The sequence below is a fragment of the Chrysochloris asiatica genome, unplaced genomic scaffold (assembly GCF_000296735.1).
Source record: "Chrysochloris asiatica unplaced genomic scaffold, ChrAsi1.0 scaffold00052, whole genome shotgun sequence".
NCBI classification, from domain to species: Eukaryota; Metazoa; Chordata; class Mammalia; order Afrosoricida; family Chrysochloridae; genus Chrysochloris; species Chrysochloris asiatica.
In genome coordinates, this window is record NW_006408570.1 from 863,479 (window position 1) to 885,913 (window position 22,435).

Below are 22,435 nucleotides of genomic sequence, written 5' to 3' on the forward strand. Positions count from 1 at the left end.
CGGACTTATAGTCTCTTAGACTGCGAGAGAATAAATTTCTGTTTGGTACAGCTATCCACTTATGTTATTTCTGTTATAATAGCATAATTAAGGTAGTGTACAATTTACATTTATTTTTAAAGCAAATTGATGTGAAGCTGTAGGATAAGCACTAGACTGTTGACTATAGGGTCAGTGGTTCAAACCCACCAGCTGCTCCTCAGAAATCCTATATAGGAAGGCTATGAGTTGCAACTGACTCGATGACACTTAACAACAAAACCACAACATACAGCTCTTAGCAGAAGTAGTACCTCAGTGATGGTGGTGGTGTTGTTCTGTTGTTGAGTCAGTTCCGACTCATAGCGACACTGTGTAGGGGTTCTAAGACTGAGTCTTTGTGGGAGTAGAAAGCCTCATCTTTTTCCTGCAGAAAGACGGGTGGGCTTGAACTGTCAACCTTTGGTGCTTATCCCACAAAGACATCCAGGCTTGATACTGTCTTTTTTACTATATAGTTTAAAAAAATATATAGTAATTTATTGCATGTTACCATTGTTTTTAAGGAGTCCTGGTAGCGTACTGGTTATGTGTTGGACTACTAACTGCAAGGTCAGCAGTTCACATCCACCACCCGCTTCATAAGGCAAAGATGAGGCTTCCTGCTCCCATAAAGAGTTATAGCCTCAGAAATCCGATGCAGGGTTTCTGTAAGTCAGAATTGACTTGGCAGCACACCACCACCATCGTCACCATCATTGTTGTTATTATTGTCATCTTTTAACACTGTAATTTGGGTGAAAGCTTACAGAGTCAATTAGTTTTCCACTTAACAATGTATACATATGTTTAATTTTAGTTTATTTGTGCCCACATAATATATATTTTTACCCACTTTAAATTTTTTGTGTGGGTATAAGAATATCTGGAAATTATAATGGAATTCCTGACAGATGCTTTGGTATAACTGCACAGTAGAAATATTTTTCTCCACATAATCTTGGACTATATGAAGAAGAGAGTCTTGGTTTGGTGCTGTAGGATAAGCACTGGACTGCAACCAATTTGATAACACGTAACATCAACAACATATGAAGAAGAACATGACATCAAGATCAGAGGGAGACTCATTATCAACCTGTGATATACAGATAACACAACCTTGCTTGAGGAAGGCAAAGAGGACCTGAAGCACTTACTGATGAAGATCAAAGACTAGTCTACAGTATGGAATGCATCTTAAAGTAAACAAAAATCCTTACAACGGGACTGATAAGTAACATCATGATTAATGTAGAAAAGATTGAAATCATCAAGGAATTACTTTTACTTGAATCTACGATCAATGCTGATAAAAGCAGTAGTCAAGAGATCAAATGACATATTGTGTTGTGCTTAATCTATTGTGGGAAAAGACATCTTTAAAGTGTTAAAGAACAAAAAATGTCTCTTTGAGGATGAGGTGTGCCTGAACCAAGTGATTGATATTTTCAATCACTTCATCTGCATGTGAAAGCAGGGTAATGAGAAAGGAAGACCAAAGAACAGTTGATGTTTTATAATTATGATGTTGGCAAAGAGTATTGAATATACCATGGACTGGTCGAAGAACCAGCCTGTCTTGGAAGAAGCACAGCCAGTCAGAATGCTTCTTAGAAGCAAGGATAGTGATACGGTCTCCTGTACTGTGATGATCCACCACTTGCCAGTTAGTTTATTGTACTATGATAACTTAGGTGTTGCAGTGATGCTGGAGGCTGTGCTACTGGTATTTGAAATACCAGCAGGATAGTCCATGGAAGACATATTTCAATTGAGCTTCCAGACTAAGACAGACTAGGAAAATGGAGAGGTGGGCTACTTTTAAATGGTTATTGTTGTTGTTAAAGTGCCGTTGAGTTAGTGCTGACCCATAAAGACCCTGCATAGGGTTTCTGAGGAGAGGTTGGTCAACCTGAACCACTGACCTTGTGGTTCAAACTGACCTTGCAGCCCACTGCATTAACCCACAATACTACACCAAAACCTTATGAATAGCAGTGGAACACTGTCAGTACCAGAATATTGAATATGAAACATTAAGAATAGCCCCAGAATACTGTCAGATTGAGTGCTGGAAGATGAGCCTCACAGGTGAGAATGCACTCAAAATACAAGGGAAGAGCTGCCTCCTCCAAGTAGAGTTGACTATAATGACATGAGTAGAATAAAGCTTTAGGAATCTTCACTTATTGATGGGATTCAACTCAGAATGAGTCTAAATTGGACGTAAACATCCATTAACAATTGGAGCATGCAATGAAATGGAAAGCATAAAGATCAATATCCTAGGCATTAGTGAGCTGAAATAGCGTGGTAGTGGCCATTTTGAATCCCATAATCATATTGTTTACTATGCTGGGAATGGCAGTCTGATAGAAAAGATGCTGGAAATCTCATGATAGAATTTTGCAAGACCAATGGCTTTGTCTTCTCAAGCTGACCTTTGAAATTTTCTGTTCAGCTCTTATATCTCTTCACTGCTCTGTGCTGGAGAGCAAGTTTCAGAGTCTCTTCTGACATCCATTTTGGTGTTTTCCTTATTTCTTGTCTTCTTAATGACCTTTTGCTTTCTTACTGCATGATGTTCTTGATGTCATTCCACAACTCTTATGGTCTTTGGTTTAGAGTCTATTGCATCAAATCTGTTCTTCACATGATCAATGGGATATATTTAAGTTCATATTTTGGTTTCTTGGACTTGTTTTCATTTTTTTTTCTGAATTTGAATATAAGCAATTGATGGTCTGTTTCAGTCTGCCCTGGCCTTGTTTTGGCTGATGAAATGGAGCTTTTCCACTGTCTCTTTCCACAGATGTAGTCAGTTTGATTTCTTTGTATTCCATCTGGTGAGGTCCATGTGTATAAGCATCTTTTATGTTGTTTAAAAAAGGTGTTGCGATGAAGGAGCCATTGGTCTTGAACAATTCTATCATGCAATCTCCAGCATTGTTTCTATCACCAAGGCCATATTTTTCCAAACACTGATCTTTCCTTTTTGTTTCCAACCTTTGCTTTCCAATCACCAGTAGTGATCAATACATCTTGATTGCATGTTTGATCAATTTCAGACTGAAGAAGTTGGTAGAATTCTTCAACTTTATCATCACTGGCTCTACTGGTTGGTGCGTAAATTTGAATAATAGGTGTATGGATATTATCCTATCACAGACAGCGTTGTACTTCATGACACATCTTGATATTCACTTTTTGATGATGAATACAATGCCATTCCTCTTCAATGTGTCATTCCTGGCATAGTAAACGATGTGATTGTCTGATTCAAAATGGACAATACCAGTCCATTTCAGCTCACTAATGCTTAGGATATTGATGTTTATGCATTCTATTTCATTTTTGACAATTTTCATTTTCTTAGATTCATACTTCATACATTTTATCTTCTGCTTATTAATCAATGTTTATAGCTGTTTCTCTTCATTTTGAGTTGTGCCTCGTCAGCAAATGAAGGTCCTGAGGGCTTTACTCCACCTCATCACGGTGAACTCTCCTTTGAGGAGGCAGCATTTCACTAGCTGTGTTTGAGTGCTGTCCAACCTGAGGGACTCATTTTCTGGCACTGTGTCTGACAATACTCTGGTGTTCTTCTTCATGTTTCAATATTCAAAATTCTTGTGCTGACATTATTCTTGTTCTTCATCATGTTTCAATATTCAAAATTCTTGTGCTATTCATAAGGTTTCCAGTGACTAAGTATTCGGAAGTAGACCGTCTCTCCTAGTCTCTCTTTGTATGGAAGCTCTTTTGAAACCTGTCCACCGTGGGTGACCTTGCATAGCTTCTAAAATCACAGCAACACACAAGCCACCACAGTATGACAGATTGACAGATGAGTGGCATTGCAGTTTATTAGGGAAGCTAACAGGTTACAATTTGGGATCAGAAGTGCTCAGGGCACAGTTATTACAGTCAGCTGCTGATAAATGCACACAGGACACACTACTCCGTGGTTAGCCTCAGTCTGAAGGCACTTAGCTCTAGTTCTGTGAGTCAGCAAACCTTGCTCCTCAACTTCATTACCTGGAGGCACCCCACTCTACAAGAAGCTTCCTGCTCACCGTTACTCAGCTTTACTTGCTTTGTGGGCTGGGAAGCCCAGTGCTCTGTCTTCCGCTCTGGTGCTTTGTTCTGCTACTGCTTCCCCTCTGCCACTCCTCTATCTCTTGGTTGAGGAGGTTCAACGCACAGGTATCTTAGAGTCCAAAGGATGCCCTCCACTTCTGGTTTATTCTCTTTGATAGCAGTGAGATTACCCTTCTGCTTTTGAGATGGTTCATTTTAAAACCCGCTTTAGATTTCCAAGTTTTCACAATTACAGTTAGCTGTGTTAACACTCAGAGCTGAATCATGCCATCCTGTCAGTATCTTTTCCCACCTATTTCTTATCTAAATTTATGAGGAAAATAATTGGTTGTTGGGAGTTACAATGACAAAGTTGCTACTGCTTCTGTGTTCAGTTGAGTCCGTTCTGACTCATAGTGACCCTTATAGGCTTTATAAGGCTGCAAATCATTATTGGAGCAGAAAACCTCATCTTTCTCCCATGGAGTGGCTGGTGGATTCAAACTTTGATCTTGGGTTAGCAGCCCAATATGTAACCCACTATGATACCAGGGTTCCCTAAAGACAAGACTGTTGTTATTGTTGGTAAGTGCCGTCTTGTTGGTTTTGTCCCATAGTGACCCTGTATAGGGTTTCGGAGGAGCAGCTGGTGAGCTTGCACTGCCAATCTTGCGGTTCAAAGTGACTTTGCAGTCCAGTGCAGTAACCCATAGCACCATACCAGATCTCTCTCTCTCTCCCTCCCTCTCTCTCTCTCTCTCTCTCTCTCTCTCTCTCTCTCTCTCTCTATATATATATATATATATATATATATATGCTGTAGAAGAGGGATTAACGGTAATAACTGCAGGAGTAATACTTGTAGACAGTAGGAAGAATCAACTGTAAATTACACCTGGAATACTTTTGCCATGATTACATGAGGATTGACAGAGTATGAGTTACAGTTGGTTAATTTTAATGGTAAGAAGAGGAGATATTTCATGTTTTTTTTTCTTTGGAGTATGTAGTTAGGGCAGTAGCTGAGAGTGAGGGGTAGACTTTTGAGGAGAGAAGAAAGTAAGATGCCCACACATAGTTATTGTGGAAAAGACTAGGTAATTTCTTACAGGTGGGGGGTGAGATGTAGTAGTATTGTATGACCACCTTGAGTACCCCATTTGGACTTGTAGTTATACATTTAGACTGAATTTTGCCAGCAGAGCAAGATGATGCAGTGTTCATCTTCTTAGATATAGTCAGGGGGTAATTGGATAGTTAGTTACGTTTTCTGTACTTAGATAATTGTGCAAGGGAGCGGTAATTCATCCCGTGAGGAGAATTCTGCCTTGCGTACTATCAAATACTCAGATATTTTTGAATGAATGAGAAAGCACACTTGGATTTTCCTAAGAATACTCATCTAACACTGGGGCAAGGCTAACACACATTTGGATTTCTTTGCAGTTTGTGTACCTTCAGTATTTATTTTCCAAAGAATTATGTTTCTGGGTTTGTAATTCTATTTTTCATATTTTGAATTAAATCTGGTGTAATCTTCATACCTTTGTTTTTTTTTTTTTTTAAAGGTCTGTCTATGATGGTGAGGAGCATGGGCGATTCATGGAGAAACTTGAAACTCGCATCCGCAATCATGACAGAGAAATTGAGAAAATGTGCAACTTTCATTACCAGGGTTTTGTGGACTCTATAACTGAACTACTGAAAGTACGAGGAGAAGCCCAGAAACTCAAAGTAAGGGATTCTAAGAGAGCCTTGTTTCACTGACCCATATTGGGGTTTTGACTAGCATACATTGCAGGATATCTATTTATAATAAGTACCTTTGCATTTCAAGAAAGGAATTTGTGCTGAAACACATAATTACGGTTGCAGTTTTTGTAGTTATTTGAGATTAACTGCACATGGAGGAGAAGTAGTGATCAGTAAGTTTGTTTCAAATAGCAACTCAATTGATTATGCCATCTATTTTCTTGCTGAATAAAGCTATCAATAGGGTGCCAGAACTTAAATGCATTGCTGTAGTAAGTTTTTGTAGCATTGCACCTAAGCCAAGGTTAAAAAAAAAAAGCTGTGCTAGTTGTGGAGGGTATATTATCAAAGCATGAAGGTACTTACTTGATATGACAAGGCTAGATTCAGGAAGGAGGCAACTGGCTACATTCGTTGCTGACGTAGCATGTTCGCTAAGCTTATACCTCTGACCCTGTTTATTGATCTCAAATCTAGCCACTTGGCTAATATCTGTTATTTCTAGTAATTTGTGTGTTGATTCTTGTGAGTTTTCTATGTAAATATTTGCATATTTGTAAATAATAATAATTTTATTTCCTTCTTTACAGTATTTAGGCTTTTGATTTTTTTTTTTTTCCCTTCCATGTTTGACAGGAATTTTAATTACATTTCCCAAAAGATTTTCCCTGGGTTTGGTATGAACTTTACAGTGAATCTAAAACTCTAAATACATTGGTAAGAAAAGCAAAGAAACAGTTTTATTGAGAGAAGTGTGCTACCAGATGTTAAAGTATATTCTAAAGCTGCATTACTTTAAAAATTCATTTGGAGAAATCTGACGTAAATAGACATGAAGTCCTGTGACTTTTTAATTTATTTATGTAAAGTTTTGTGGTTCGCTACAGAAATATTAATGTGTTTGATTTAGGGTGCTGTCCCAGGTCCATCCAGGTGTGTTAACATGATATATACCGCATTATTTTTTAAATAAAATATCTAAACTTCAGAAATTCAAAATATATTAGTTCCAGTGTTTCCCATAAGGGTTTATGGACCCACATACCCAACCATCTTAAGAAATGTAACCTTGCTGCACAATTAAATCTCTCTCTTGTATCTTATTCAGTTGTAGGCTACAGTTGCTTTCTCCATCATCTTCTCCAGAGGTAGCAGCTACTTAGATTCACTGTTAATGCTCTTTAATGCTTAACTATTATAATTTATATTAAGTTAGATCCCTTCCTTATTCAAAATTAATTCTAGATGAACTCGAGTTAAATGTAAAAAATAATACTGTAAAGGAAATAGTAAAATATATTGGTGAATAGTTACATGATTTTTGGAGTGGATAATACATTTCTAAACCAGAACGAAAAAACCCTGATAGATATGACAACATTAAAATGAAAGAAACTTTATTACATGCAAATTAAAACTTAAAGGCAAATAAAAATATTTACAAATACATATGACAAATGACTGATTTTCTTAATAGGTAAAGTCCTTACAAATAAATAGGAAAAATATGGCTATTTTAATAGTAAATCAAGAAATCTATATTAACATACAATTTATAAAAGAAGAAATGTAAGGTAGTCTATTAGGTACCAACCTTACTGTTTAAATTTGTATTTTTAAAATTTAGAAATTAGGTTGGTACCAAATAGAATGACAAATATGAAAAAGTAATTATTTAAGATTGATGATGACACGGAAATGGGCAGACCTGGTTGAGTCTAGATTGTTAGAACCTTTGCCAAGTACAATTTGTGAATATATGAGGGTCAATTAAAAAGTATTGGTACTAGGTTTCCAGTTCATACATGTATGGGGTTATTCCCCCACAAAAACGTGTTTACACATGCCTGTTTAATCATTGGATGACTACAGACAACTTCTCTCAGTAAAACATTTGTCTTGTTTGTTGTTGTTAAGTGCTGTTAAGTCAGTTCTGACTCATGGCGACCCTGTATAGGGTTTCTGATGGTTTGAACCACTGACCTTGCAGCTTAGCATTTTCCCTGCTGAAACACACCAGAACTTGGTTAGGGTGCCTTAAAAAATAAGAAAACTCAAGTGAACATCTTCCTAAATCACTGAAAATTTGCAACAAGTTTATAGGGAGGTGTGTCACATGAATTAACAGTTTTTAGATGGATCCCCTGTTTTAAGGAAAGACAGGAAAACCTCAAAGATGTACTCAAAGCTCAGAAGGTTATGGTGACGTTTCTTTGGGGTTCCCAAGGGATAATCTTGTTAGATTTTCTTGAATGGCACAGGATAACTATGTGGGCTTATTAGGAAGATGTTTTAAGAAAATTGAAAGCTGCATTGATAGTAAAAGGGCCAGGAATGATGTGCTGAGGACTTTTTCCATCATGGCAGTGCGCCTGCTCATTCTTTAAGGATAGCAGCGTTGTCTTATGAGAATTTTATTAGGAACCTTTATCCCAGCCTGCAGCCATGATTTTGCCCCCATTTTTTTGATCCTAAAGCACAAAAAATATTTAAAAGGTACATGATTTGAGTCCACTGAGGATGCCAGAACTGCTGATTTGATTTGGTGTAATGTGAAGAGCACAGAATTCTTCAGAGAAGGGTTGTTGTTAGATTCCAATTCATATCGACCCTTTGCAGAAAAGAACGAAACACTGCCTGGTCCTGCACCATCCTTATAATTGTTACATTTTGAGCCTATTGTTGTTTATTCCATCTCACTGGGGTCTTTTTTGCTGACATCCATTTTTCCAAGTATGATATTCTTCTCCAGGGACAGGTCCCTCCAGGTAACATGTCCACAGTATGAGAGATGAAGTCTTGTTATCTTGGCTTCTAAGGGAAAGTTTAGAGAGATGAAAACATTGCTGTCAGAAGTATGTAAACCTAGTTGGAAGATATGTCAAGAAGCAATAGTCTTTGGTATTTCTGTTTGATAAAGGCTTCTATGATTTTATAGCAGTACTTTTTGACTTATCATCATATATTAGTGCTTAAAACCTCACGTAAGAGGGAATGTTGAAGAATTCATGGAAAAATAAAATTAAGAGGTAATGGTACTTTTCCACAGATGCTTTGAAGGCCCCTTACAGTCTAAAGATTAATTTTAAGACTGGAGGTGTGTGTTTAACGATGGTCACATAGCATTTTTTTATTACAGATAAAATTTAAAATGACCTTAAAAACAATTTTGTATGGGATTAGTAAAATAAATTATAGTACACTCATTGGGAACAATATTCAGTATGTTTTATGAATGATAAGATTATAGAATATCTCATATGGAAAAATATTGGAATATTAGAAATGTTTGCTTAAGTATAACGTAGATTACAAGACTATGAATAATCTGATCCGATTTGATAAACTAAAAATGTTGTTTTTGTTGTCAAGTGCCTCTGAGTCAGTTCTGACTCATAGGAACCCTATATAAGGTTTATGATGCTTTAAATCTTCTGGAAGCAGAAAGCATCATCTTTCTCCCAAGAGCGGCTGGTGGGGTTGAACCGGGGACCTTGTGGTTTGCAGTCCAGGGCTATCAATGATTAATTTAGTACAGAAGCGTTCTTTAACTACTTTGAATTGATTTAATCAGAATTGTCTGTGTTCTAGTACCACTTTTTTGTTGTTGTTAACTGCCATCAAGTTGGGTTCAACTCATAGTGACCCAGTATAGGGTTTCCTAGAAACAGTTGGTGGGTTTGAACCCTCGACCTTGAGCTTATCCTGCAGTGCCACACCAGGACTCCTCTAGTATCTTTGTTGTTGTTGTTAAACTAAATATGCACATACCTAATAGGTAAATAAATAAGCATTTAAAAATTGAAAAGCTGTGCACTAGAACCTATCAATAATTCTTGGATAATACTTTTGGTGTTTCTATTTATATATAGTCTTTTTTATGTGTTCTAAAGTCCTGGTGTAGCGTTGTGGATTAATGCGCTGGACTGCAAAGTCGCTTGAATCTCAAGGTGAATGGTTCATGCTCACCAGTCACTCCTTGGAAACCCTATACACAGTTGCTATGGGTTGGAATCGACTCAGCGGCATTCAACAAAAACAACAACAACAACAAACCTGAAGTTTGAATTGAAAATTTTAATTATTTAGAAAACATGTGCATTGAAACAACATTTTAATTTTGTGTAAGAAAATAATAATATTTAAAGTCCAGGTTAAAAAAATAATCAAGGCCTTTACTTAGGTAATTACAAGGAGATGGCAAAGAAGGGGGGATTGAAGAGATGCTTATGAGGTAAAAGATCTCTGAAATAGAACCTATAATAGAGTAGAAAATGATCCCTGAGTTTCTGGTGTGGGTGACTTTGTATTTGGTAGTAACATGGGGAGGCTCAGAATCTGATAAAAAGGTTGGATCCTCTCCCTTTAAAAAATGTACGTTCATGAGAAAATGACTTGGAAACAATTGCAAATGGCTTTTGTAGAGAAGCCCATAGATTGGATTCCTTGAGGACAGTGCTTTGCAACGTTTTTCTTTTCGTGGTTAACAATACAAAGTGACATTCAAAATGTCAACTAGAGAACATTTGGAGGGAATATCTGTTTTCTTATGGAATGGTAATAAGAAAAGTAAGATATAAAATATTGGGCTATAAGAATTTGTACAGATCTTTCAAAAAACCTTTTCAACATTTAAAACTGAGAAACTTGAATTTGCTTCTGTGAACCAAACTTTTTAACGTTTAAATTTTATGCTTGAAACGATGACATGCAATTCTGCTCAGGACTGTTTAAATGATTTGTTGTTGTTGTTAAGTGCCGTCTAGTCGGTTTAAATGATAGGTTCTTTGAATTCTTTACAAGGCAGTATTTAAGAGAACCTTTTCTCTTAAATTTCCTAAAAATTAGGTGATAAAAAATTCAATGTTTTGTATTAATTAAAAATTGTGTATACCATTTGAAATTATTTTATTAAAGAATCCAAATAGTGCTTTCTTTAGTCATTGGCAATGTAATGCTGAAAATTGGGGACCAACGAGTTTTAAATGGACAAAAGTATCTGAAATGAGCGAAACAAAAATACAGAGCTCCTGTCAGGAGCTATGTGTGCTGTTAGACCCTACCTAGCCATCCCAGCTTTCTGTTTCCACCTTGGGGTGGTTTTTCATGCTCCATGGGCATCTGTACCTTAAACAGCTTTAGTTGTTACCTGAGACCCTGGTCCATGATAGGCAGCAGGATGTTGCCTTTGACTACTGAAGTAGTCATGTAGTAGCTCCTTGCTAGTGAGGACTTGATAAGGCTCAGAATGCTCATCAGTTGCATACCACTTGTTGATACTTCTCTTTCTTCCCTTTCCCTTCAAATTGCACAGGGTGTCTCTAAAGTGGAGGTGGGGGCGGGGGGGACCTTTTTTCTGCCACAAATTTGTAGCATCATTCACGGGCCATACAAAATTTTAAACTTTAAAATTAGCCTGCTGTATTGGCAGTTCAAACTCACCAGCTGCTCCTCGGAAACCCTATGCTGGGTCACTATGAGTTGGAACCTACTTGACATCACACAACAACAACAACAACTTTTTTTTGTTAAAATATTTAATTAACTCACCCCTAATGTGATAGCTGGGAGTCCTGGTGTGGTGCTGTGGGCTAATGCGTCAGACTGCAAAGTCGTTTGACCTGCAATGTCTGTGGTTCAGGCTCACCAGCTGCTCTTGGAAACCCTATACAGGGTTGCTATGGGTCATAATTGACTTGACGGCACTTGACAACAACAACAGTGTGATGGCTGGAACTGCGGTTGCCTTGGCAGGGCCTGATGTTCCCCACCCCTGTTTTAAAGGAATGCCTAACAAGACTGCTTTTGCTGGAGTTCACCAGTTCATGGTTTTGGGTTGCTTCAGGTTCCATCCAGTTATTCTGAGGACCAATGAGATCAGTGTCTTGCAGCACACAGAGGAGGTTCTCCTTTATTGGGGGCCATTTCCATCCAGGTCAACAATTTATGAAGTATATGTAGAACTATCAAAAGGAGTTCAAAAATGGAAAAAAATTAATTCTTAACTGCTTTGAGTACGGGAGTCCTGGTGTGGTGCTGTAGGGTAAGCACTGGATTGCTAACCATAAGGTTGGCAGTTTAAATCCACCACTCACTCCTCAGAAACCGTATACAGGGTCGCTATGAATCAGAACTGACTCAATGGCACTTACCAAGAACTTTCAGTACTATTTAACATAGTGAAAAAATAAACTATGCTCTCTTCATTTGCTCATTAGTTTTTTGATCCACAGAAAGCACATACACCCACACACAAGGGGCGTTCAAAAAGTTTGTGGGAAAATGGAATGAAAAGATAAGTGGAATGTTTCCATAAAGTTTTTGAAGCCTCCTCATATGTGTGTGTGTGTAATCTCCATATATTTATGTTCTTTAAATCCAAAGAAGTAGTACCCTACAAAGTCAGTATAGTTTTTTTCACTGTTATGTCTTGCTATGTAAAGTAGTATTGAAATACAGCTACTCCTCATTTGTCAGCTAGCTCATTAGCCAACATTCACATTTATGACAACAGTAACAAATGTACCACCTGACTTTTTCATGTTAACAATGTACATCTAGCAGTAATGAATGCTGAGATGCAAAGGAAGAGTGACGCTGCCTGTGATGGTTAAGATTATGCACTTGATTCTCAGGGATGTGGCAGTAATGTTATGGGATAGTCAGCCCCCTTTTTGTGATCTGATGTGGCCATTTTCACATAATGCTAATTTTTGCGTAACGACTTAGTCTTTGGAACCTCACCATGTTGATAAATGAGAAGTGATCATTAGGCTCAGTGGTTTTACTTTAAAATCATCGTTGGTATTAAATGAGTTTGGTGGGCCATGATCTCTATTTTCAATAAAAACTGAAGTTAAATAGAATGGAATTAAACAGAAAATAGCAAAGTATATTACATGTATTAAGTATAAACATTGTTTATTTAAAAATTGTTTCAATTTTTGTGTGTTTGTATGTGCGTGTGTTTCTTATACTTGTGTTGTTGTTGTTGTTAAGTATCACTGAGTCAGCTCCGACTCATAGCAGCCCTGTTTAGGGTTTCCAAGGAGTGACTGGTGATTTTGAATCGCCCACTTTGTGGTTCAAACTGACCTTGCTGATGGTCAGTGCTTTACCCCACAGCACCACACCAGGACTCCTATACTTGTGTTGTTGTTGTTGTTAAGTGCCGTCGAGTCAGTTCCGACCCATAGCAACCATGTATAGGGTTTCCAAGGCTGGAGTTGTTGTTAAGTGCCGTCGAGTCGGTTCCGACCCATAGCGACCCTGTACAGGGTTTCCGAGGGTGTAAATCCTTACGGGAGTAGAAAGCCTCATCTTTCTCCCGCGGAGCGGCTGGTAGTTTCGAACCGCTGACCTTAAGGTTCGCAGCCCGATTCTTAAATTTTATGCTTGAAACGATGACATGCAATTCTGCTCAGGACTGTTTAAATGATTTGTTGTTGTTGTTAAGTGCCGTCGAGTCGGTTCCGACCCATAGCGACCCTGTACAGGGTTTCCGAGGGTGTAAATCCTTACGGGAGTAGAAAGCCTCATCTTTCTCCCGCGGAGTGGCTGGTAGTTTCGAACCGCTGACCTTAAGGTTCGCAGCCCGATTCGTAACCACTACGCTACCATAGGTACTGTCAAATTAGTTCCAATTTACAGAGAGCCTGTGTAGGGTTTCTGAAACTGTAAATCTTTATGGAGGAGAAAGCCTCATTTTCCTCCCATGGAGCAGCTGGTGTGTGTGAACTGCTAACCCTGTGGTCAGCAGTTCAGTGCTTATCCTGTAGCACTACCAGGGCTCCTTACTGGTATTTACGGAGAGCTGAATTGATACCAAGCTTGGGATTTTAAAAAATCATGTAGTTTATTCTTGAATATCTGCTTGTGAGGAGGATAGTACTATTATTCAAGGTAACCTGTTCCTTTTATTATTCACATTGCTTGAAAGCTTTTTCTTACATTGAACTGAATTGTATTTTCTAGTAGCACCTATTTATTGGTTTGAATAGTAAACTGTATCTTGGGTAGGGGTTACTTTTCTTCTGATCACTCTTTAGATATTTGGAGGACCACTGTTATTTAGGTATAATGTAGATTATCCAGGTCTAGTGTATAGAGTCTTCAAATGAGCATTTCTCCTTCTCTAGGCTAAAAAATTGTTTGAACTGCAAGGTCAGCTGTTCAAGCTCACCATCTGCTCCTTGGAAACCCTATACAGGGTTGCTATGGGTCAGAATCAACTCAACGGCACTTAACAACAACTACAAGGCTAAAAGATACCTTCAGTTTGGTTTCATGTGGTATAGTTTTAAGTTCTGAAACCTCATTCACATCTAACAAACTTGAGTTTGTTGATGCTGTTCTTTAAACATGGCATCTAAATGCATTAGATGCAGTCTTTTACAACCTTACCATCTTATTATTTATTTATTTTTTTTCCAAGACCAGGAATTGACAGACTACATCTTGCAGGCCAAATCCAGCTTGCTACCAGTTTTTGTAAAATAAGTTTTATTGGAACACATTTATTTGTATATTGTCTATGGTTGCCTTTCTCTACAACCACAGAATTGGGTGGGTAGTTGCAGCTACAAAGCCTAAAATACTGACTCTCTGGTCCCTTACAGAACAAGGTTGCTGACTTCTGTCTTGGAGAATGTTTTGTTAATTTTAATTTAGAGCAACATTTTTGGAAGCTACATCACACTCAATTAATATTGAGCTCACTGTTCAATAAAATTGCCATGCCTTTTATGTGTGATGCTGCTAAATAAATAATAAGGAATTTGAGTGTTTCTTGTCCTTCTTTTGATATTTTATAAAGGCCTCTTGAATTAGGTAGGATTTCATGTTATCTTGAGAGTAGCTAGAACGTGTACAAGGTCAGTACTCTGAAAATGGTAGTCTTGGTATAGGTTGTTGTTGGTGGTTACGTGCGGTGGAGTCGGTTCCGACTCATAGCGACCCTGTACAGGGTTTTTGAGGCTGTAAATCTTTACAGAGCAGAAAGCCTCATCTTTCTCCCATGGAACAGCTGGTAGATTCAAACTGCTGACCTTGCGGTTCACAGTTCGAATCATAACTACTATGCTACCAGAGCTCCTTGGTGTAGGTTAAGGTGGTGCTTTTCAACTGTGTTTTCTGAAAAAACTGCTCCTTTGAGATGTCCATCAATGAAAGGACATGGGTGGTGATGGTGTGCCACTGAGTTGGTTCCTACTCATAGTGACCCTATATAGGATTTCAGAGGCTGTAAATCTTTGTAGTTGTTATTAAGTGCTGTCGAGTCATTCCTGACCCTGTATATGGTTTCTGAGGAGTATCTGGTGGGTTTGACCTGCTGACCTTATGGTTCACAGTCCAGTGTTGATTCTACTGCACCACACCAGCTATGGGAACAGACAGCTTCATCTTTCTACCATGGAGCAACTGGTAGATCCAAACTACTGACCTTGTGGTTAGCAGCCTAGCTCATAATCCACTATGCTAGCAGGGCTCATTAAAAGGGCATTATGGTTAAATAAGTATGAAGACACTGTGCAAGATAATCCCTTTCTTGGGCATTCACATTGTATGTGGAATATTTAGTGTTGTTTCCCATATATATCTAACTGGAGAAGTGTCTGTTTGTGTGTGTGTGTGTAGTTGCTGTTAACATTTCTTGGAGTTCTAAGGGACAATAATAGGAAAAGCTGGGTTAGGAGAACACATTAAAATGTAAGGAGTGGCAGTTGTTGATGGAAGGGTTGTTGTTCTTAAGTACCGTGCAGTCGATTCCGACTCATAGTGACCCTGCACAGGGTTTTCGAGGCTGCAAATCTTTACGGGAGCAGAAAGCCTCATCTTTCTTCCGCAGAACAGCTGGTAGTTTCAAACTGCCGACCTTTAGGTTAGCAGCCTGATTTGTAATCACTATGTTACCAGAGCTCCTTGATGGAAGGGAAGGAAGTATTAAAATTTTAGAATTTAGTATAGCTAATGTTTTAATGGAGTTCTGGTGTGGCGCTGTGGGTTAATGTGCCAGATTGTAAAGCCATTTAAACTGCAAGGTTGGTGGTTCAAGCTCACCAGCTGCTCCTTGGAAACCCTATACAGGGTCTCTATGGGTCGGAACTGACTCAACAGCACTTAACAACAGCAACAATGTCTGAAATAGTAAGGAAATTACTATTTTATGCATTCATTTTTTCCCCATCATCTGAGACCTCAAAGATAGGCGCCAACAAAAGTAGATGCCAACTCCTTTAAATTATAAACTATAGCTCTTTTTTAAAGGCTCTTTCATGCTTTTTTTTTTACTGTCTGGTTTTTACATTGGCAAAACGGGAATGTATATAAACAAATACGGAAAAATTGAGTTAAAAGTTCACTTAACACCCATCTTTTCAAGAAGTACATTGGTGAAGTGAAGACTGTGTATACGATAAAATTGGTTCTTTGTGAATATTGTAGAGATGATAAGGTTCTTTGATTTTTATTACATAGTTTTTCTCTCCAAAGTTAAAAATGATTTTTAGTCATCATCATCTTAGTTTGTAGTGTTCCAAACCAAATGCATCTTTTAGTAAAAATTTCTTTTTGTTCAAAAGGTCATGCAAATTTCCAGTAGAAAAGTTGATGCAATTTAAGCCCAAAAGACTATGACTGGAATGATATATGATGGAGTACTGAAATTCAATCTAAAATTCTTGATCTTATTAAACTATTGTCTAAGTGTTTCTTTTTTATGAGTTTAAATTGTCTTCTCTCCACAGAATCAAGTGATGGATACTAATAGAAAACTACAGCATGAGGGAAAGGAAGTAAGACCGGTTTACTTTTTGAAAAATCTTTTATGTTTTGTGGCATTTCTATTTAGATAGTTCTCTGGGTTTTTCACTTAGTGTTTTGTAAGACTGTAAGTAGTTTGTTGCTGGAGGAACTTGGACATTATTGCTGCTTCTCCAAATGTGTGTTTGAATTAAATGTGCACAAACACCAGGAAGCCTATTGAGAGGATGCAACCTTCTTTATCTGTGTTTTAAGTCACTTGAGCAATCATAATATGGCCAGTGCTGTTCCCTCTGCCAGAATGTCCTTTTCTCACACCTACTTCAGATCTTTGCTCAAGTGCTACCTTATTATAACAAGGTCTTTTCGGACCATTTGCTTGCAGTCTTAACCTCCTCCCTGCATTCGAGTTTTACTCTTTCCTGCTTTGTTTTTCTCTCTTTTACTGATCATGCTCTGATATTGTGTATGATGCATTCTTTCCCCCTCTATTTAATAATTTCTCTATGAGGTGGTCAGGAGTTTTTGTGTGATTCAATGCTGCATCCCTTCTATTTACTTAAACAGTGACTAGTATAAAATGGGTATAAAATTGTTTTTAAAAAATGAATAATTGATTCCATGTAAACCTTAACTGTTTACAAGATTGTGTTATATCCATTTTCTTACTTGATCCACATGGCTGACCTATGAGAAAGTCTGGGCAGATGTTATCATTACTGTACTGATTAGGAAACTAAAACATGATATGCTAAAGTTTACATAGTAACTGGAAAGGCTGGGACTAACACCCAAGTTTTCTAAATTGTAGTTGATTACCGTTCTCTATATCGTACGTTTTCTTTTCTTTATCACCAAATATGTAAGTATTAACTTTAAGAAACTTTAAGATTAGCATAATTGTTTTATCAGTGACTTAATCAGGGTCATTCTTTGTTCTTTTTTTCACGGTATCTAAGCAGATAACATTTTTAGGTGTGAGTATGGGATGAATGCTACAAGAGCCTTGTAGATTGTTTTTTTTTCCTAAAAGTATGTCTCACATATTCTAAATTATGAAGAGAGTACAGTTTCAGTTATATTTTAAGTAACTTCAGACAGAAGCCGTTAAAATGGAGTAAAAGTGAGTTACTGTTTATTTAACTGGAACTCTTAGAAAAGCTACAACTTATAAGTGTGGTTTATTTGTTGAAATAGAGCTTTAGTTGGGGATCATTTGCAGATTCACTAGAAGCTGTGTTGTTGTTAAGTGCCATGGAGTCAGTCTGACTCGTAGCAACCCGGTATAGGGCTTCTGAGGAGTAGCTGGTGAGCTTAAACCGCCCACCTTGTGGTTCAAATGGACTTTGCAGTCCAGTGCGCATTAACCCACAGTGCCACACTAGGACTCCAGAAGCTGTATTGTTGTTGCTGTTAAGTGCCTTCCAGTTGGTTTTGACTATGGCGACCTTGTATGGGGTTTCTGAGGAGCGGCTGGTGAGCTTGAACTGCCGACCTTGCAGATCATACTGATTTTGCAGTCCAGCTCATTAACCCACAATGCCAAGCAACTATTTTCTTCCCTGAGGAAGGAGATAGAGAATCTCAAAAGATTGATGAAACTGTAAATCTTGAAGAGGAACTTGGGTACTGTTGAGTTTGGGAAAATATACAAATTTTTTGCTTTTGTCTTGGATAGCCCCTATGTTTTAGGATTTCATTTTACTTAGCCATAGCATAGTATGTATTTTTGGGAGAAAGTAGAGAATTGCAGGAATGGTTTACCGGTTGGGAAAGGCAAAGTTCCTTAGTCCACTTGGTAGTGGAATTTTCTGATGAACTGAACACAAGAGTAGAAAAATGTGACTGAAAGCTTTTTATGTACAGCTCTTGGCATAATTCAGTTTTTTTCCCTCCTGCCAAGCTGGTAATCGCAATGGAAGAGCTGAAGCAGTGCCGACTACAACAGAGAAATATTTCTGCCACTGTTGATAAGTTAATGCTGTGTCTTCCAGGTGAGGAACAGGAGTGGAGTAGGGCTCTTGACGAGATTCACTTAACTTTAACTCATCTTTTACTTGCTCTCACTAATGCTATGTACTCTTTTTTCTCCCCTTCTTTCAAGTTTTGGAGATGTACAGCAAATTGAGGGACCAGATGAAAACTAAAAGGTAAGATTTTTTTATTGAATCGTTTTTATATAAAATTTCTGTTATTCAGAATATTTAAAAGTTCATAGTTCATAGAACCTTTCAAAAACTAAATAAATCCGTAATATCTTTTCATTTATTCATCCCTAGATTGGTATACGAGATTTATGTTGATATATTCTGCCATGGATTATATTGAATAAAAAGCTTTGTTCATAGTTTTATTGTTTTGAATATTTAATCTTTTATGGTAAAAGCATATAACTGTTTTAGTGATAGTTGGTTTAAGAAATATGCTGTTGTTTAGTATTACAGTAGAAAATAGAGTTACAGGTTCTGGTGTTGGGGCAAGGCCAAGATTAAGGTCAGAGCCTTGTTGTGTGCTGTTTTTGTGTAGTCTTATTTCAGAAGAAACTATACAGTTACTCTTTGACTCTTTTCAAACTAGAGTTTGTAATGTAAGCATTCCAGCCCTCTCTGTCCTGCGGCACCCTACGGTGTGATAGGAATATGTGAAGCCAGAATTGATAAGCAGGGTACATCGTCTTGAAATGTAAATTTTTTTCTAGATTTTGATAGAAAAAAAATAGGGACTTAATGTATTTAACATTAAAATACAAGCAGAAATATTGTGGAAACATTTCTAAATTCGCTAGAATTTTAAAGGAAAGCACAAAGCATCAGAATTCTTATAATTTCCTAGGATTATTTCCCAGCCTCCCTTCCTATTCTCTGGAGGATTTGGTTGCTTAAAAGGATATAGGCAGAACAATTTGAGTAGTTCTGTTCAAGGAGAAATGAGTGTAAGTGTTATTTCCCTAATAAACTTTTTATAAAGTTATAAAATTATCAAGAATAAAAAATGCTTGTATACTCTGAATTGACAGATGTTAACAACTTTGCAGTTTTGGTTCATATATATGAAAGAGAGGGGCTCTGAGTTGCTGGGTTGGAAATCTTTATGTTGTTGTTGTTGTTAAGTACCCAAGAGTTTGTTTTGACTCATACTTGAGGAGAAGTTGGTGGGTTTGATCCACTGACCATGAGGTTAGCAGTTCAGTGCTTATCATACAGAAACTTACCACAACTCCTTTATGCATCTTCATATTCGAGGTAAAACTATAAATTAAAAAAAAAATGCAGATAAAATTTATTGTTTTCTTTTTTGGTCGTATTCATTTTCCTACTTTCCATTAGAAACCAGCTGCACCTCCCTTTAATCAGTTGTTTTTATACAATATATAGTTATACATCATATATTGTTTACTTTATGTGTTATTTTTTGGACAATGACTGCAACACTGTACCTCTTCAATTTGCCATTGAAGGAAGCTGAACTAATATATCTATAATTCAAATTTATATACTAACTGCTATTGCCCAAAATGAAGAAATTGAAGATTTTTGCCAACTTCTGCAGTCTGAAACTGATCATACATTCAATCAAGATTCATTGATAATTACTGATGATTGGAAAGTGAAAGTTGACATTGAAGAAGTATGGGTAATTAGAAAATAAGACCAGGGGCTAACTGTGGAATTTGAACACCAATTGTTCATATTCAAGTTCAGGCTAAAACTGAAGTAATAAGATCAGTCTGTGAGAGCTAACGTACTACCTTGACTATATCCTATCTGAATTTAGAAGCCATCTCCAGAACAGATTTAATACCTTGAACATTAATGACCAAAGATTAGAAGAACTGTGGTATGACATCAAGGACATCATACATGAAGAAAGCTAAAGGTCATTAAAAAGACAGGAAGAGATTACAATTGATGTCAGCAGAGACTCTGAAACTTTACTCTTTTTAAAAAATACTTTTATTGTGGTAAGAAAACCAGCCATTTCAACAACCCTGATATACAGTATTGTGAAATTATTCATGTGTTCAACCATCACCCATCCCCATCCCAAGAACAGCACCTTACATCCTCTCACCCTCCACCCAGTCCCTGCAACCTACCCCCAGTAAAAGCTAAAGATTCTGCTATTTTAAAAGTTCTATATCCTTTTCCTTCTTTCCTTTAAATGACCTTCAACTTTCTTCATGTCTGACGCCTCTGATGTATTCCTACAACTCTTCATCTTCAGTCAGTGTTCAGTTTGCCAAATCTATTCTTGAAATTTTATCAATTCAGGCAGGATATGTTCAGGGTTGTGCTTTGCCCATGGTGGATTTGCTTTGTTTTCCAGTATTAATCCAAACTTTTATATTAGCAAATGATGATCTGAGGCACAGTTGGTTACTGGCCTTGTCTTGAACTAATGACAATAAGCATCTCTTTTGTCTCTCCACACGTACATAGGCAATTTGTTCCCGGTGTAGTCCATCTGGTGATGCCCACGTATATAGTCATCACTTATGTCGTTGAAAAAAAAAAAAAACTATTTCCGATGCACAAGTTATTGACCTTACAAAATTCTATTATACGATCTCTGGGTTTGTTTCTGTCACCAAGGCCAAAATCTCCAGTTACTGGTTGTTGTTCTTTTTCTCCAACTTTTGCTTTCCAGTCACCAATAATCATCAATATATCTTTCTTACATATTTGATCTATTTCTGACTGCAGCAGTGTGTAGAAACCTTTAATTTCTTTATCTTTGGCATCATTGGTTGGTGCTAAAATTTGAATAATGGTTGTATTAACTGACTTTTTTTTTTTGTAGGTGTATGGATATTAACCTATTACCGACAGTGCTGTACTTCAACACAAACTTTGAAATGTCTTTTTTGGTGATGAGTGCAATACCATTCTTCTTCAATTTGTTGCACCCAGAATAGTAGACCGTATGATAGCCAGATGTGAAATGGCCAGAACCAGCCCATTCCAGGTTACTAATGCCTAAGATAGTAACAATGATATGTTTCATTTCAGTTTTGATGACCTCGAATTTTCCTCCATTCATGCTTTGTACATCCCATGTTTCCGATTACTAATGGATACACTGGAGGTACTACTTCCACTGCATCTTCATTAAGGTCGACTCTAATTTGAGGCTCCTCTTCTCCAGTCAGGTTTTGAATGCCTTCCAACCGAGGGGGCTCATCTTCTGGCACAGCACTATTGATTAAACCATATCTGTTCCTTACATTGAACCATTTTACTGTTCCCAAAACCTTGGTTGCTATGACCTTGTTGTCCTTGCCATCATGCTCCGCCTATATAAGGCCACGGCAGTGCTGAGGGCGGGGGTGGCGTGGGGATTGGCAGACGGCTGCTGGGTCTTGGCCTCACTGCTCATGGTTCTGATGATGGTGCCTGGAGCCGGCTGTGGCAGCTGCGGCTTCTCCTTGGGTGTGATGGTAACTAGGCCAGTGGTGATGGGGCTGTACAGGGCTCTCGGATCCGCTCTCCGCTCCCACTACCGATCGAACTCCTGAAACTTCACCCTTGAATGTAGCATAGCTAAAGCAAATGGAAGAGATGCTGAATTAAAAGAGCTGAACAGAAAATTTCAAAGGGTAGCTCAAGAAGACCAAGTAGAGTATTATAATAAAAAGTGCAAAGACCTGGAGTTAGAACCAAAAAGAAGAACATATTCAACATTTTTCAAGCTGGAAGAACGCGAAGAAATATTCAAGCCTTGAGTTGCAACATTGAAGGGGATCTTTGGGCAAAATATTGAATGATGCAGAAATCATCAAAAGAAGATGAAAAGATACACAAGAGTCACTATACCAAAAAAG

At 37.7% G+C, this 22,435-nt stretch overlaps 1 protein-coding gene across 1 annotated transcript in view; it reads left to right on the plus strand.

Annotated features, from left to right (window-relative positions):
- Positions 1-22,435, plus strand: part of EXOC6B (exocyst complex component 6B) — an 859,602-nt gene that overhangs the window by 100,464 nt on the left and 736,703 nt on the right. Inside the window, 4 exon segments of the mRNA XM_006862890.1 lie at positions 5,670-5,835; positions 16,599-16,646; positions 18,518-18,608; positions 18,719-18,764. Of these exon segments, the coding sequence (XP_006862952.1) occupies positions 5,670-5,835; positions 16,599-16,646; positions 18,518-18,608; positions 18,719-18,764 (351 nt within the window).